This window comes from Pteropus vampyrus, unplaced genomic scaffold (assembly GCF_000151845.1).
Source record: "Pteropus vampyrus isolate Shadow unplaced genomic scaffold, Pvam_2.0 Scaffold726, whole genome shotgun sequence".
In the NCBI taxonomy this organism is placed as follows: Eukaryota; Metazoa; Chordata; class Mammalia; order Chiroptera; family Pteropodidae; genus Pteropus; species Pteropus vampyrus.
Window position 1 is genome coordinate 31,049 of NW_011889507.1, and position 18,048 is coordinate 49,096.

At 52.4% G+C, this 18,048-nt stretch overlaps 1 protein-coding gene across 1 annotated transcript in view; it reads right to left on the reverse strand.

Annotated features, from left to right (window-relative positions):
• The window catches only part of LOC105309354 (transforming acidic coiled-coil-containing protein 2-like), a 126,357-nt gene that overhangs the window by 21,860 nt on the left and 86,449 nt on the right, over nucleotides 1-18,048 (reverse strand). Inside the window, exons 4-5 of the mRNA XM_023526157.1 lie at nucleotides 11,122-11,258; nucleotides 2,852-4,163 (exon numbers count right to left, since the gene is read on the reverse strand). Coding sequence (XP_023381925.1) covers nucleotides 2,852-4,163; nucleotides 11,122-11,258 — 1,449 coding nt within the window. The remainder of the gene's footprint in view (nucleotides 1-2,851; nucleotides 4,164-11,121; nucleotides 11,259-18,048) is intronic.

The following is an 18,048-nucleotide window of genomic DNA, read 5'->3' on the forward strand; positions in this document are numbered from 1 at the left end:
CCATGGTCAGAATGGAGGCTTCTCCACCTGCAGACTGGCCCCGGCCTTCTGGTCTCAGGCCTCTCTGTGGTATGGTCCTGTCCTCAGCAAAACAAGGGTTTGTGGCAGGGGGCGTCCCTTACCTCAGATCCCACTGCCCGCCCCTGCTCTAAAAGGTAACTACGAGGACAGAGCAATGTGGCACTCAAGTTCCGCCTTCGTGTCCTCTCAAATAAAACACTCCAATAATGGCATTGTCATGGAAACGATACTATAAATGGTTATCTACAGCATTTACGGCGTTTGCCCTATGAACAGTGTAATCACGGCTGGAAGCATATATTTATTCATGCATATAAATATATTAACTATATATTTTTAAGGTTGCTAAACGGCTCTAAAATATTAAAGAAATCCCTTTGGCAGAAGAGAGCCCGAGAGACTCGACCCTCTCCCGGGGCTGCTGGACGCCTAGGACCAGGCCAGCTTCCCTTGTAAGAACAGGGAGACAGAGCAGGTACTTGTCCTTGGGTCCCTGGGAGCTGCCCACAAGATCCTTCCTGGCTGGGGAGGCAAGGCAGCAGAGGCAGAGGTGGTCTGCTCTGTGCCCACCGACGTCCGGCAGGGTGACTCACAGATGGCATGCAGATACCCAGTCTGGTCCTGGGTGACCAAGGACGCAGGCCGGAGCAGCCTGGTGATGGCTCTCATAGCCGTGTGCTCCACTCTGAGCCAGCCCTGCATTTCAGGGGAGCTCCCACGAGTCTCACTTTGGGACAGCTCAAACACTTCTGCTTCACACGTTAGCCAGAACAAGTGACGGCAGCCACTGCCTGTGGTCAAATTGGATGGTTATTTTCCTGTGAAGCCACAGAACTTAGAAAGCAATCGCCCAGGAGTCCAATTTAAATGAAAGAATAGAATGAGGATGGGTTTCGGATGAAGACAGCCAATGTGCAAGGGGAAAAAAGTTCCATTCCTGACAAGCAGGCAGATGTCGGAGAGTCACATTGTCACAGCAAGCAGTCTCACTTAATGCTCATCGCAACAAAACCAAAATAACCTCTGCCACTGGGACGCCCCGTGCCCCACCATTTCCAGGCCCGCCACAGAAATACGTAAGAAGCAGCCATGGAGAGTAAAGCAAAAGAGCTTGGAAGCAAAAATGAAAGGCAGGGAAAAAAAAAAAAAAAGACACATTTAGCGTAACAAGCAGATTCCCTTAAATTTACTTACAACAGAGAACATACAGACATCACATCTTCAACCATCCTAAGACAAGAAGACAAAAGAAAAAGAGAGACAGACAGAAGGAACTGACAAAAAAGATAAATCTGCAGACGACTGGTTGGTTATTCACGGGTTAGGCTACAACCACCGTGCCCTGTAGGTTCTGCTTGGGAGAGTGGGCTGTACCCCAGCTTTCTGGAGAAGGACGCTGGAGAAAGCCTTCCTCTTTTGGTCCCAATCATCCCGTAAAGCATTGGTGCCCACAGAGCTCTGTCACCTGCACTGGAAGTGCGGCTGCGAGATGGACTGGCTTCCTCGACTTCTGCTGGCCGTGAGGCCACAAAAGAGCACAGCCGAGCTGCGTGGTGAAGCAGGCGGTGGCTACGTGCCGGCTCTTACTTCAACGAAGGGAGAACATGGCTTTGCAGTCTGAGCATTTCAGACTTCTCTGGTTTGAGGCTTAAAATAAAGTTTCCATCGTGGGTTCTGTGGAGTGTCTGGGAAAAGCCTGGCTGGGTAACTGATCTAAGAAAAGCCCACATGTTTGGCCAGGACTGCCCACTGCCCACCACCAGGCAAGGTGTTCTACGGCCAAACCCTGCTTAGAGAACCTCTTTGCAGGAAGCCCTGGGTTCTTCTTGAATGTCAGATGCTTGAGGGAGCCAGAAATGGGAGGTAGACAGGTCACCCCGTCTCTAATCCATCAGTGCCAGGCAGACTCAGTTCGGCTCAGTGGCCACCAGCTGTGGTCTGCTCTGCTGAGTTGCTGCCGGAAGACTGGTCTCCACGGCCTTGTGAAATTATCGACGATACTTCACAAAGGAGCAAAGACAAAGGCTCCACGTACCGAACCACACCATGTTCGGGCCAAAGTCCTGGGAATGGACCTGCAGCCATCCAAGCTCGGGCTGGGCCTTGGAATGAATGCTGGAGTCAAGGACACGTAGCATTCGAGGGTCATCCCCTTGATAAGTGTTTGTGGACAATGGGGCAGATTACTGATGGCCTCATGGGGACTCGGGGGATGGCCTCTCACTTTCAGGTCCCAGTTCTTCTGGACCTACAGGACCTTTGAACCCTTGTCTGCAAAAGACAGCTACAGAGAGGGATGGAGACAAACAGGGGTGTTTCTTCTGGGCTGGTTGGGGTGCAAGGAAGGGACCAGGCCTCCCAGAGCCTACTGCGTTTGCCTCCTGGACTAATCTTGTTAACGGGCAGAAACAAACACTACAAATTTCAGCAATGTTTTAAAGGGTATATCTCCTGGCTTCTAGGCCCCTCTAAAAAAGCAATTCCCGTGCTAAACAGAAAAGGGTAAGTCCCCAACAGGGATGGTGACCAGGTCTCTACTGGACTGCTCCCTTTCTATGAGATCTCCCACAAAGCCCCTGGAGTTGAATGTCAGATCTTCGACTAAGAGTAAAGCTTCAGACCACTGACTCGTTAAGGCAAAAGATCAAGGGTTCTAGACGCAGAGGGATACGTGGATGGGGAAGTGTCACCACTGGGGGCGCGTGTCCCGCCACGAACATGGCACCACCACAGCCGATGCGGGAGGGGTCGCGGCAGCCCGAGTTTATCTGGGCAGGTGGCCGAGGACCACGCCGACGCCCGGCCCGCCCGCCCACTGCCCTGGACTTACGTCTTCAGCGGCGTCTTCTTCTTCTTGGCGGGCTTGGTCAGCCCATCCCCATCCACTCCGTTGGCTTCCATGGCACTGGCTGGGATCTCAAAGGAGGCTGGGGATTTAGAAGGTGAGCTGGGGGTCTTAGAGGACGTCTTAAAGGGGTCAAGGGACTCGTCACAGGCGTCTGGGTCAAAGTTGTATGATTGTTGGGGCAGTTTGGGAGACTCCTGCATTTTTGAGGTGGAAGAAAAAGGGTTAAAATTGGGGTCATCCCACTTGTCGATATCAAAGGTGTAGGTACCTTTAGCGATGGGGATGTCATTGGGCTCAGTGGGGGACCTGGTAGGTGAGGCAGGAGTGTTGTCGAGTTTTTCGGGTGTTTTTTTCATCTTTGGCCTCCTGAGGGGCATTTTGGCAACCGGCTTTTTGCCTATCTTTTTGGTGGGAGGTGGGTTTTCCTGCTGGCTGTCCCAACTACCCCTGTCCTCAGAATAGTCAAACTCCAGCCTCACTGAGAGCCCTTTGGCCGGGGAGTCCTCCTGCCCCCCGCTTTCTGATGCAGTCACCTCCACCGCCTCCGGGGCCGTGACAGGAGGCAGAGTTTCCCTCCTCAGGGGGGGTGAGTTCTGTACTCTGCCACCTCCGGAAGATGGGGGGATGGCCCCGTCCGCACCCTCTGAGTCCAGAGGGCAGGCAGCCTTGGGCACAGCAACAGGTTCTAGGGGTGCCTCCTCCGATAAGGCTGGTCCAGAACCTTCCGGCTGGGCTGATTTCGTTTTTGTCTCGGGTCCCAGAGTCTCCTCACTGGAGACAACGCCCTCTTCGACCGGCTCGTGCTGTGTCTCTCTCACTGGGGGGGTGTCACAGGGCTTCTTAGTGGTCTGTTTCTTTTTTAAGGAAGGAGGCCTCGGTTTTTTAGTTCGCTTGAGGGTATTAGAGGCGCTGCTGGAACCCGTGCTGTACGCATCCGGGGCCGGGGCCACGGCCTCGCTGTTGCCCGAGCAGGAAGCACCATCGAAGTCACTGGCCTGCAGGCTGAGGGAGCGGGACAGCGTGGACTTGGACACGGGGACCGAATCGGTGGACTTCCTCCGGGCGTTCACTTTGCATTCCTGGTGCTTAGGGTCTGAGGAGCGAGGCTCTGAGGTCTGGAAGCTGTCGACCAGCTCGATGCTGTCGAAGTCCAGGTTGTAGGCCCCGCTGCTGGCTATCGGCTTGTCCTCATCGAAGACGGCGGAGGAGGAGTGTGCGGGAGGACGGCAAGGGCTGCCTTCCGCCGAGCCGCTGCGCGGGCCATCGGGCACGGACGCCGCCTCAGCACTGCATCCTGGAAACGGAGGCAAATCGGTCACTGGGGCACAGGACGCTCTGGAGCGTTTCTCAGGTCGGGCCGGACTGTTACCCTCTAAGCAGAGCCCGCCGGCCAACCCGGCCCGCCAGGGCCGGCACAGTGCGCGGGCACAAACCCTGCTCCAGCTCAGGACTAGCTCCAAACCCTGGACGGGCTCACCCTCCGTTCCCTCATCCACAAAGCGGGAGTGACGGCGGCTATTTGAGGAGCAGCTCGGCCATCAAACCGCTAGGCCATCAAAAACACTGACCAAGTGCCCGATCGGGACCAGGCACCGCTCCGGGTGCTGGGGATTCAACAATCAACGAAACCGACAAAATCCCTGCCCTCCTGCAAGTCACAGTCTTCAGGGACACGACAGCCGAGGAGCCGACAAACAAGGAAAACATACCGACGACCAGATATGAGCTACGGAGAGAAACGAAGCCAGGGTAGGGGCGTTGCAATTTTTAAATAAGGTCGTCGGGCAAAGCGCTCCTAGGAGGAGAGCTTTAAACAAAGATAGGAAACGAGGTAAAGGTGTGAACCTGGCGGCCGTCCCAAGAAGCATCCTAGACAGAGGGAGCCCCAGTGCAAAGGCCCCGGGGTAGAAGCGTGCCTGGCACGTTACAGAATTATCAGAGGCCGGTGAGGGAGGCAGAACTAACGCCAACGAGGCACCATAAGCCTTTCAAAAATATCAGCTGCTGTTGCCGTCCAGCTCGTTCTCGTTACTCAGAGCCACGGTGAGGAATAAGGTTTGGGAAAGGCCCCCAGGTGTCACAACAGGACTGAGCTTGTCCCATTTGCCACCTGTCCTGTTCCGGCATCCCCTGTAACTTCTCCCCCCGATGCTGTCTGCGGCGCTTCTGTCCGCAGCCCCTCCTCTGACCTGTTCTCTCCCCCTCACTTTGCTGCTTCCTCTCGGCTCCTCCGCCCGCCCCCTCAGCCACTGCCGGCCAAGGAGGCTGCTCCCTGTTTCCCAGCAAGCTGTGGGTACTCCAAATGCTGGTCGAGAGATGCTCCGTCACCTCGTGGCCCCACCGCCCCATGGGGACCTGACCAGCCTGGCCTTGGCTCGGCTACTCTGGACTCTGCTGGAACCAGGTGGAGCTTTTCATGCATTTCTGGGTTCCTAACTGTCTTGGGTGGTCAAGGAAGCCAGACAATGATTGACCAGAAAACCACAAACGTGTCACTAAACAAAGGAGGACAAACGCTGCAGAGTGGTCTGTGGGGGAAGGCATGAAAGAGCTGGCACATACAACACTTGGGACGGCATTCCCAAAGGGCAGGCGTTATGCGCCCAGCACCCACCCGCCGTCCGCTGGTACGGTTGCCGGATAAAAGAGAAGATGCCTGGTTAAAATCTGAATCTCAGATAAATGAATCAATTTTTTAGTATAAATATGTCCCACATCCCGATTCTTTGTTTATCTGAGATTCTAATTTAGTCAGGCAGCCTATATTTTTACTTGCTAAACCTGGCAGCCCTATCCCTCACCCCAACAAACAAACAGGGTTTGGGAAAGGCTCCCTTAAACCAGAACTGGCTTCTTGCTGTAGATTTTCTCAGACCAGGTGGCGAGTATTTCGCACGGTGCTTACCCAGCTTTGCTCACAAGCAAATCTTTCTCTCGGAGCACTTGGCAGAGGACCCCGGAGATGAGGTGCTGCCTGAGAGATGACAGCACAAGGAAACGTGAAACTTCTCGAGTTCAGGAGCTGTTCTGATTGGCCTTTGTTTTCCTTCAGACTTGCTGCACTTTCTCTTGCAGGCTCAATAAATATCTCTGGAATTGAAAGCACCTTCTAGAAGCACATCTGTCAGCTAGTTGTGGTGTCAAACCTTCCCCTCAATTCTGCACCCAATGCCACCCCAGACCCTACTTGGAGCAGACGTCCTACAAGCTGGAGCATTTGACTGAAGCCTCTTAGCTCTGCTCTGAGTCTGCCAAGTGACTCCTCCATGATCCTGAAACTCTTGCTTCCTGTTCTATTCAAAAGGAGGGGTGTCTCCACCCCTCTTCATTCTAAAATCAGCCTCCTCCCTATCTCCTCCAGGACTCGTCACCCTCAAGCACCCCATCCTCCCATCGGCAGTTGCCTGATCTTCCTTCCCTGGTCATGCATTACAGAGGGCACAGAGGACAGGGGACCTTGAGGACCAGGTGCTTCCCGCCAGGCCTCGGAGGAGTGAGGAAGAGCCTCAGCCCACCTCCAGCAGCCTGAGGAAGGTGGCCTTGAGGCCCTTCAGATGTCAGCCTCTCTCCCCGAATCATGCAACAGTCAGCAGAGTCAGCCTAACCATCTGCTTACTCTTTTCCCCAGAAGAAAAGCTCCCAGTCTGCTTAATATAGCTTTCCCACTTAGAGCTGACATTCCCTAATTAAATCATCATGGCCCAGGAAACCTCGGCACTGTGGTCACTTTGGGGCGGTTAGTTCTTTGACATGGGGCTGTCCCGATCATCATGGGATATTTAGCAGCGTGCTTGGCCTCTGCCCGCTGGATGCCAGGAGCACCCCCTATCCCAGTTGTAACATCCAAAAATGTCTCTAGAAATTGTCAAGTGTCTTCTTGGAGAGCAAAGCTGTCCCTGGTTGAGAACTGCAGTCTTACTGTGTGGTGACCACAGCAGATCATTCGCCGGTGCCCATCACAGGGCCGGGAGGGCCCTTCCACGCGCTCTTCACAGGACCCTTGGGGTCAGGCACTTCTTAGAGAAAAAGGTCACTGGCACGTGCAGGCCACGATTTGCTAAAGCAGGTGTGGTCCGGCGGGGTTCCCAGGATACCCACTGGGCTTCCAAATGTCCACATGCCACACCTGCATGAAGACGATTCATTTGTTCATTCCGCAGATAATCTGGGTGCCCCCTATATGTCAGCTGCTGTGGGGTATGCCGTGGACAGAGGTAAGGACGTCCTTCACCTCGTGCACCCCAGCAGGGTCCACCCGCGCAATGCTTGCACTGGCTCCAGGTTCTGCCTTGGTCTGATGATGACAGTGACATCTTTGGTCCATCATATGCAAAGGCTCATTGGAGGTCCCCAGCTGCATCAGTCTGCTTGGGCCATCATACCAGAGTATCGCACGCCGGGGCTTAAACAACTGACATTTACTTGTACACGGTTCTGGAGGCTAGCAGTCCAAGGTCAAGATGCTGACAGGTTTGGCATCTCCCAAGGCCTCTCTCCTTGCCTCGCAGATGGTTGTGTCCTCACATGGCCTTTTCTCTAAGTGAGCTCATCCCTGGTGTGTCCTCCTCCTCTTAGGGGGACGCCAGTCCCACTAGATTAGGGCCGCACCCTATGATCTCATTTAATCTTAATCACCTCCTTAAAGAGTCTACCTTAAATTGTCACATTAGGGGTCAGGGTGTCAACATATAAATTTGGGGGACACAGTATAATAATCCATAACACCAGGGCGAGGCAATAAAATCTCCGAGCTGGGCAAAAAACACATTTGGAAATAAGAGGGAATTCTGAGGAAGAGACAGTTAATAAAAGGCAACTAATGACACCCAACTGATATCGCTCCACTGTCTCCAAAGGCCACACCTCTCCGCCTTGCTGGACGGTTTCTAACTGGCTCTCGCTGTCGGCTGTGTTGGCGCGTCTCTCCCCTTCCCCTGCCCTTCTTCCATCTCCACGTGTTCCCTCTGGGCAGGGATCCATGGCCCAGAGGGCCCATGTCAACACGTGACACCCCTGCACGCACAGACCAGACTCAACGGAAACCCGTATATCGAGGGCCAATGATCTTCTACACAGGAAGCTTTGCCTCTTCTCAGTGCGTGAATAACCATCTACTGCAAGTCACGAGGTTATTCTCTTACCTGAGCTGGAGATAAAACGTGCAAAGAACCTAGCACAGGCCTGGCACGTGGCAGATGCTGAAACGAGAACTATTCTTTAATTGTGTGACACTGAATTATGTCTATTTGTGGCCGGTTTGAGTTCTCCTAACACGGGCCCTGTACGAGCAGCAGAGCGTTCCATTCACAGGGTCGTGGGTGACCAGAGCGGGACGGACCTCAGGGGACTCGCAGGTCACCCTCTTTGTGTTATGAGAAAGAAGACTGAGCTTGGAAAAACTGCATCCTGGCCCAGCCCAGCCTAGGGCAGATGCAAAGTGAACCCCGCCCAGCATCTCGCCCACCCTCTGCCCCACGGAGCACAAACATGCTGGTAGCATCCCAGATAAGGCGAGATTGATGATAAAATGTAGGTTTCCAGGAGGAAAAATCATGGCTTTATTCACTGCCAAAGGTCGCGTCTATTGTTGCATGTGGTTCTTTCGGCCCCTTTAGCAATGTCCCGGACACGTTTGCAGAGGAAAATCAAACAATAGCTTTTCCTCTCTTGCCCTTTTTTCTCATGGTTCTCAGAAGGAAGCTTTCTCCTCCTCCAGCCACCTCCAGGGCAGTGGCCTTCTCACACCTAGACACGTCCCATGCTGTCTGCAGAATAGAGCAGCAGACTTTTCTAACAAGTGCTGCTTAGCAAACGAATATTTGTACAGCCCGAGACAGAAGAGGGCTTCAAACAAAGAATCCCAACCGGAAGAGTCCTAACTGTATAACTGGCATGCATTTAGCCTCGCTGCAGGTTTCAAAGACTCCAACCAGAGTCGTCACAATCTCCGTGGGGCTGGGCCTCAGGGCGATTAACTTCTCCAGCCCCTTCCAGGCGGGGCCTCCGTCTGACTCCTCTGTGACGCTCATTCTTCTGCAAACTGCCATCCGAGGAAGAGGTGAGTGCTGTGCCAGTACTTGTTTTTAAGAATGGAGGTTGTTCTTTGCTTTGCTGAAAAACAAGCCAGGCAGGAGGAAGAAGGACAGGCCAAAGGAAGGAACAGAAGTGGCGAAACATTTCCAGGGCAGTCGGGACACGTGACTGGAAATCCCAGGGGATCGTGGCAGCGGACTTCCTGTGCACACTCGTCGGCGCTTGGGGATGGACCACACACGGAAACGGGCTGTTGTTTGTCTTCCAAATTCTTTTCTAAAGTATCCCACACATTTGTAGGCACGAACTAATTTTACCCACAAAAAAAGATAGCTTACTCTTAGTTGCCAGTTTAGGGGTTACAATCTGTTTGTCACTCACGTTCCATTAAACTTAAGGGTGATTTTTTAAAATACAATATTATAAGAAATGAATTTTTAGATGCTCTAATACAGGGGTCCCCAACCCCTGGGCCATGGACCGGTACCGGTCCGTGGCCTGTTAGGAACCGGGCCGCACAGCAGGAGGTGAGCGGTGCGGAGCAAAGAAGCTTCATCGGCATCTGCAGCCGCTCCCCAGAGCCAGCATCGCCCCCTCAGTGCCACCTCAGGTCATCAGGCGTCAGATTCTCATAGGAGCACCAGTCCCTGGGACCCAAAAGGCTGGGGACCGCTGCTCTAAGTGAGGATGCCAAAGACTCAGAAATGTAAGCAGCCCTTCTGGCTTCTTTTCCACCTTGAAATCAAATTCCAACAACCGTATCCTCACATCCCAAGGCTTAGATCGGCTGTGCATAATCAGATGACTACTTGATGAGCTGTCGAAAAGGGAAGAATATGAAAACTGCATTTATCAGATGCCGGCAGAGATGTCTACTCTCCCTAAAAATGGTCCTCCCCATCTTCCCCCAGCACCGGGGGGCGTGTCTCCTTAGGAATAAAGCCCAGAGTGTCTCCTCTTTCTAAAACAGCCTACTCGAAGCCAGGGCAGGTAAAAAGAATGCCACCCATTTCTTTCTTTAAAAAAAAAAAGAAAAATCAAGGTCAAAATGTTATTTTATTTTACAGTCCACCTGGCTCCTGGTCAGGACAGGAGTACAAATGGAGGCCTGGCCCCCAGCCTGCTCCTTCTCCTCCCACCCATGCTCCATCCCTCACCTGGGGTGGCCTCGAGCACAGGTGTGTCAACACCCCACCTGCAGGTCCCTTGCTTATTCTGCAGCTGATGTGTGCAGACATGGGCACAGTCAGCCCTAGGAAGATGGGCCAGGAGGCGGGCCCAGGAAGTGGCTGCCTCCAGGTATCCATAGCGTGATACAGGAGTTTGGCCCTGCAAATTCCTTACATAGAGAGGGCTGAGGCTGGAGGATGGCCAGAGGGGACACCTCTAAAGCGCACGGCCCAGAGCAGGCTGCCCAGGGCTGAGGACGGTGTCAGCGTGGCCTCCTGACCAGCCTGTGGGGCCATTTCTGGCAGTCCCCTTCTCCCTCCAGGCCTCACGGTTATTCTGTCATGATAGAGTTGGTCCCACCCACGCTGGGTTAACCGGAGGGTGTAGGCGGAGAGCACCAGCCAGGTGGGCAGGCTGGTGGTTGGGAAATGAGATCTGTCCCATCCCCCACCCAACTCCTTGTCATCAGCACATCTGAAAGGTACAGAAAGGTCTGCATTTTAAGTCACACTAGGGGCAAAAAGCTGTGAGAATGTGTTAAGAAAGCAGGTAAACTGAGGTTAACGAGGAATAAACGAGCCGGCCAGGTGTGCATCCTGCTGCCTACCACATCCTCTTCCTTCCCATTCCATAAATGTCTTCCTTCCCTGAGCCCACGGGAGCCACGGTTTATAATAAAAATGCAGATTCACAGGTGCCATCCAGAACCAGTGTCCTTACAGGAGCAAGGGGCCAAATGTTAGACTGCAAGAAGGTACCGGGAACTTTCGGGACCCACTTGCCCGCTCGAACCCAATGCCGGGTGCCAAGGGAAAGGGACCCGGAGCTGCGTGAGCGGTTTTCCCAGAAGCCTCCCCTAGACTCTTGCAAAGTAAGCACACACCCACCCACTGTACCCACTCACCCTCAGTCCCCACTCGCATAAAACACAGCTCGGAGCCACGAGGCCCCAGCAACAGGGGATGGAAAAGGAGCTCCAGCGACAGCACTCCGGGGCGGGCGCCCTCCGCCAGCTGCGTCTCCCCGGGGGCTGCCCGACCCTTGCTTACCTGGTTCTTCGGGGGGAGGCGGTACGCTGACCTCTGGCTCTGGAATGACCTCTGGGGGTGGTGGGGGTGGGGCTGGTGGAGCTTTGACAGGGGTTGTGGACTCCGGGGTCTCAAAAGCTTCTTCAGAGTCAGAACTCCTGCCGGAGAAGGGGAGAAACAGAGGTCAGGCAGGGGCCTGGGCTGGCTCTGCTCCGAGGGGCGAGGGGCGGGGGCTGAACGCTGCTGAGTAGCACCTGCCCCCGCTCCCAATCCCCCAGGGGAATCTGCTGCTGCCCAATTAAACCACCCAAGGAGAGAGGTGAGGAAAGTCATTTCATAGCATGATTCCCAAGAGCACATCTCATTATCAGCTTTGTGCCCAAATGATATATTCTTTGAACTCGGCTCTACTTGAAATATATATTTCTGGCCTTAGTGGCAAATACAAACACAGTGGAATCTTCTGATCAACGCTGGCATGTGATCCTTGGCATCGACTCAGGCAAAGTGATACGGAGGCGTTCCCAGGAACACTCTCCCACGCCGCGGTCCCCACACACCCACAGAATCCCCACTCGAGGACACCCAACCTCATTCGGCCTCTCCCCGCCCCACCCCGCCATCCTCTCCACCACCCTCCCTTCCCGGTGCTTCTCATCCCTGGGACTACAGATTTATTCTCTCTCTAACCGTGCTGACAGTCTCTCTCTTCTACTGAACTGAAAAGGCCATGGAGGCAGCCAGGGAGCCACAGCACCCCTGAGCCTAAACCTAGACGCAGTGAATAAACATCTGTTGAATGAATGAATGAATGAATGAATGAATGAATGCAGGCAAGCCAGTCAGCTGGAGGATGTGCCAGACCAAGATACAAAGCACAGCCCACTGACCACGACAGTGTGAAAATGGCCCTCTCCGGTCTGCAGGAAAGTCTGCTCTCTCAAGGAAGACTCACCACTCAGAGAAATGGTCCAAACTCCCACCCAGAGGACATCCCACCCAGGAATAAGGGGAGGCCACCCATCAAACTAAAGCCTTGTCCTGAGATCACAAAAAACCCAGAGCTGATAGCCTTTCTCCACCACATTGCTTCCACTGGGTTCTCAGTTTAAGACAGAGGGAATGAGGCCTCCCCAAATTGCTGAGCCAGGCATGTGTCTTTTGGCCGGACGGCAGTTCCTCACTTGCTCAGGAGGCCCAGCTGGCCACGGTCCTGGCCCCAGCTCGCTCTAAGGACGCCGGAGTGCAAGAAGCATCACCCGGGCTGATTTCCATCTCTCGGAATGTTTTAAATAGACCAACATGCCATTTATGCATTTGCAACAAGGGAGGTAATTATCAAGAGGGTGGATACTCGGGATTGCTGCTGGCACAGGTGACCCAGTGGGCAAATCTGGGCGAAGGTGTATAATCAGCAGTGACATGTCAGGTGAGTATGGAGCATGCACTGCTCAGACTGCCGAGCTCCCACAAAGGTCAAAGGACCGGTAGCCTCTGCAGAGGCCAGCATCTTTTAAAGACCACTTGCCAGCCGGCAGAGAGACCAGGAACCAACCAATTCCTCCAGTCAGCCAAGGCTGAAAAAAGGAGCCACTGGTGAGTTTGCCTTCAGAAAAAGCTGCATCGATGTTGATTTTACAACTTGTTTGTCAGCGGTTCACTTCATTCATGCCAGAGGACAGTCCCCGCACTCCCACACCTCCAGGGCCCCTGCCTCCTCCAACCGGCCACAAAGCCCTCCAGGGACCCAAAGAGATGAACAGAAACATCAGAGCTGCTTGCAATGGGATCCCATGAGCCAAAGCCTGCACACGATCAAATTTCACACAAACACGACAGGGGCTTACTGACTTTTCACAAACGCACAATAACAAAGGGCTTAGTTTCTGTCTAGGGGGAGAATTTAAGATCCACATGTGGACGACAACAGATCAAGGTACCTGAAGTTGTGCAGTGTGTGTACCAGTATGAAAAACACGAGGAAGTTACACGACTGAGCATTAAAGAGAAACAGGCGTTTGGATCTGCCTGGTGACGCCTGTCCTCCAGCGCTGCACGCGTCAGGGGCCACACTGCCGAAACACACGGAGCCAACTTGCCTCTTTCCAGGGCTTCCTTGAAGGACCAGCAGACTGGAATCCCCACCGCTGGTCACTGCCGTCCACATCCACCGGGCCCATTCCACCGGGGGCCACATCCTCCAGGAGGTAAAAGCCATCTCTGCTGGAGAATAAGTCTGTCCTCCAAATTCCTCTCCTAATTCCCTTGCTGGTCTTGCTGGGATCTAAATCTCGTCAAGATGGCACAAAAAAGTCAGCGGCACCACCAGCCGCGGATGCTGCGAGATTCTCCAGAGTCCAGCAAGTATATACGGAGAGAGAGGCTGCGAGCTCTTCCCGTGGTTTCTGCATCCCTGGGCCCTGGTGGTGTGTGGCTTTCGAGCACAAAGGGCCCCTGCTCTTTCCCAGCAGCACAAGCAAGCAACAGGGAGGGCCGGATGCTCTTGGGTTCAAGCTGCTGAATTCCAATGAGGTCCCCCTGCTGCAGCTGGCCAGCCTGCACACCTGCTCGGAAGGGACCCCCATTCGCCACTGCCCTGCATGGGAGGCAGTGCGTGGGGAGAGAGGGGGCACACCAAGTCCCTTTGTGGTCCCTTGCCTGTTTACTATGAACTATTCTGCGTCAAAACGTCTGGGCTGCCATGGGCCGCTAGAATGGCATTCACTTCCGGTGCTGCCTGCACTGTTTTCCTATTCCCATGCCCTCTCCCAGGAGCGCAGAGCAAGTTAATTAGAGGAGGCGGATGGCAGCTTTTTTAATTAGCTCTTTTCTCCCTCTTCGGTTTCCCAGGGGGCTCAAAAACATTTCCAAGAGCAGGGATTTCTGCAGTCCACCCACAAAGAGCCTGTATATAAAATAAGGCAGCATTTCACAGTCCCAATGCATAAAAAGCAGTTCTCACCAGCTGTTTGATTTTTTTTTTCCTATAACAAAAAACTAAAGTACAAGAAATGATTCTATTAAGGCCCCGTGCGCTTTCAAAATGAAAGAAAAGGAAATTAATTTGCCACAAAGATGCAGCAGAAAGAGAACCAGGATATGCTATGTTCTCTGTATAAGTAAATATGCAAATACATGCAAATACAATGACATGTGTGTATTGCTATAATGTAAAGTGATTGCTCTTAATGGTCAGATATGAAATATGTTGACTTTAATTCCCAGCATAAAAAGCATTATAATAGCTATCAGGTGTTAGACTTTTTGTTATGTGTCAGGCACTGGATTAAGCCTGTTTTACAGATGACACACTACAGTCTAAGAAGCTATCTGGTGGGTGAGCGGTGGAAGCAGGGCTCAGATCTAAAACTGCCTGCCTCTAAAATCTGAGCCTTTTTAACTACAGCAGTGGCTTCCAAACATTTTTAGCAATACATGAAATACTACTCTTCTCTATGCATAGGAATTTTTCTTACATGAAAATTCCTATGCATAGAGAAAAGTAGTATTTCATTTATTTCATAAGCTCTGTTTTATAATATATTCTTATCATGAAGTTTATCACTGAGAACAATTAGGCTATTTTGATGAACTCGGGAATCCGACACTAAGATGCCAACTGCAGCAATACACCCGCTGACTTCCCTCCTGGGAGCACGTTACCAAGGAAGTCCTGATAGGGACCGGTGAGTAATGCAAACGGCACCTGCTTTGAAGAGCCTGCCCTCTAATCGCGGGATATTCTTTAATAAGGCAGACAGAGCAGGAGAGCCACATAACCATGCAAATCCAAATTAACCTATCAGCGCAAGGCAACATGCTGGTGACATCGACCGCCACACAGCGTGACGTGGTGGAAGAGAAGGAGAGATGGAGACGTGACCCCACGTGTGGACTGGCCGTGTCAGCCGCTGAAGCCCAAACCTGCTACACTCCCCAAATGGGTGTCGGTCAAGTTTAAAAATTTTCTTTTTTTTCAAATATTTTCTTGGATTTCAGAGAAGGAGCTCGGAAATCCCACCGAGCACAATTTGAAAACCACAGTGGGGAACCGAGTCCCTTCCATAGGTGACACTCTGTGTCAAAACAGAGCACTTTATGGAAATTGTTTCTGAAGCTTGTTAACCTGTAGCTTTGGTTTAATTTGGATATGTTTATGTTTTACTTCTGTGAACTACAACAAAATAGTAAGATCAGCCCCACATACAAATACATTAATATAACATATAATAAACAGTATAATATTTAGTATAATATATAGAGTTAGTGTAATGTAGTAAAGTAAGTACGATGTAATAGATACGTCCATACATATATATGCAAATGCTTATGTGAATGTGTACATATAAATAAAACATGGGTATCTTTTAATAGAGATACTATCGATATACTTTTCTAGCATATCATTAAATGCTTACATTTGCTCAAGTTTTACTGGAGGTAATTCGAGGGCTTGGGACAAGAAATTTCAGAAATCACAGAATTTTCCACCTTTGAAGCTGGAAGAAAATCTAGAGATCATTTCTGATTCTAACACACTCATCCCGCCTTTCTAAACGGTCGAGGAAACTGAGGCTGGGAGAGCTCGAGTGACTTCTCAGGGTCACAGGCCCGTTTGTGGCAGAGCCGCCACGGAACCAGGCCTCCCTGCATTAAACACCGCCTCCAAGTAAGAGCCTTCATTCTAAACAGCGCCCCTCCCACCCCGGCAGTCCAAAGTCACCTACACAGAAACTACCTGGTGAGCAGGAAGTAGCTGTTCTCAAGCACTGCTAAAGGGGAGGGCCTACTTCCACTTGCGGATGGATTTCTAGATCCCTTCCTCAGAGCTGCACTTTGCAGCTCCCCACATGAACGTGATCCTGGGGACGGAAGTTCTCGTGGCCACCCAACGATGACGAGAGTGTAAGGACACAACGCGGACCCTCTAGAGGTGGGGGAGGGGCTTCTGGTGATATAAGCCCCACCCTGTGAGCTCCTGGTGGAGGGCATCCCCTCACCCCCACCTCCATCCGAGCAAGAAGAGTGAGTACACTGCCCAGGTCAGAATGGAGGCCCTCCTCCCACATCCCTCCCTTGAAGGTGCAACGCAGAGAAAGGCAGCCGTGCTGGCCCAATGCCCTGCATCAGCCCAGAAGACCATCGGGCATCCCTGAAGAGAGACAGACCTTCCAGAAAGGAAACAGCGCTCAGCAGATCACACGCTCTCATTCATCTCTTCACCTCACCTGAGTAAGAGTTTGATGGAGTTGTGAGTGGATCATTTTTGAACGAAATTCTGTTCATCAAAATATTCCACTTTAGATACAGCCTTGTCAAGAAAGTCTGTCCCTGCTCCAACACACACACACACACACACACACACTTCCCTCCTGCCTAAAACAACTGACCAGACAGGTGATTTTTTTCAGGCTAACTACAACGGGTCTTTTACTTTAACTCGCCCGTCCTGCATACAGAAAAGGAGTTTGTTCTGCAATATTGTTCCTCAATATTTAGGTAAAGGGTGAACGTGATTTTAATACACCCAAAGGCCAAGGTCTTTCCTGGACTATTGGGTGACTGAGGAGCCCACGGTCACAGACTGTGTCTTCCATGAACAAAAGCTACTAGCTCTGGCAAGCCAGGCTGCTAGAATTTTCCAGGCTGACACCCTAGGGACAATCCAAGCAGATGATGTCGCATTATCACAAGATTCCCAGCACCTAGCGTCTGTCAGGTTTACGAGGCAGGTTCCATTTTCAGATTCGAGTAGCTGTCACTTGGTGGTTACCTTGAAATGTCAGCAGGGTTCAAAGGGGCAATGGCCATCGGCACACTGACCACCTCCAGGTTAGGCTGCACCCCCAGTGAGAGGTGGCATGAAGGAGAAAGAGCACACACAGACTGAGGGGACCACAGACCTGGTGACAGCCCGCTGTACATGGAATACAACTGCAAGGCATGGGAACTGACTCCGGGTAACTAAAGCAAAAATGGACTTTACTGAAAGGCAACGGTGGCTGAGGAAATGGGTTTAAAGAGATAAGGAGGGGCGTCTAATTGGGTCATCTTGGGTCATGTGCCCATCTCTTATGAGGCATATGGGGGAGACGGAACTCCCCCAAAAGCCAGCCGGAAGGTGGGATGAACGGTGGTTAATCCACAAGCAACAAACGCCTACCACAGAATTCCTCCCGGCTACATCCCTCACCGCACTGTGAGGCCTTAGACAAGTCACCTGACCTCCCAGGTTCTTGGACTGTCTGTCCAATAAGCAGGGATAATGACTAAGAATAAAGCCCCCATTACTTCCGGTCCCACTGTGCCCTTGGCCTCCGAGAGTTAGACATTTGGGGAAATGTCACTTGCTAGCAAACTAAGTCTTCTCTGTTGGGTAGGAAAGATAATCCGGAGGCTACACGCAGTACGTCCTGTCCCTCCAGGCCGTCCAAGGACAGAAGTGCGTCCTGGAGCACGTGAGTCACACTCAGCTCCACTCCCTCGTTCCGTCCAGAGGCGCACGGCCCGCAGACTCCAGGGAGGGGAGGCCACGTTTCACACAGTGCAGAAAGCACACTGACAGGTCGCCGATTTTCACAAACACACACACAGCTCACGTGTGGACTTCCGCCAGCTTGCTGACACCTGAGCAGCCCAGGAAGCAGCGTGAGCATCTTGTGAGACCCAGGCAGCTGGGTTTTAATCTCGGCCTCGCGCCCTCTAGCAGAAAACGCTGACCTCGGGGCACGCCTTCGGTAACCGTGAAGCTGTGGCCTGCGGAGGGGGAACACGCTTTCCAAGTGGCTTTAGTTTCTGTCCTATTTCACTTATCTGAAAACGGGTAACTCCCGGAGTCACGCTCGACCACACCTCCCACAGCCGCAATCCTAATCAAAGACAAACCCTCCAGAAAGCGTCTTCCCCGACTCTGCTAAAGAAATGACGACGTGTGGGCCATCGTGTGTC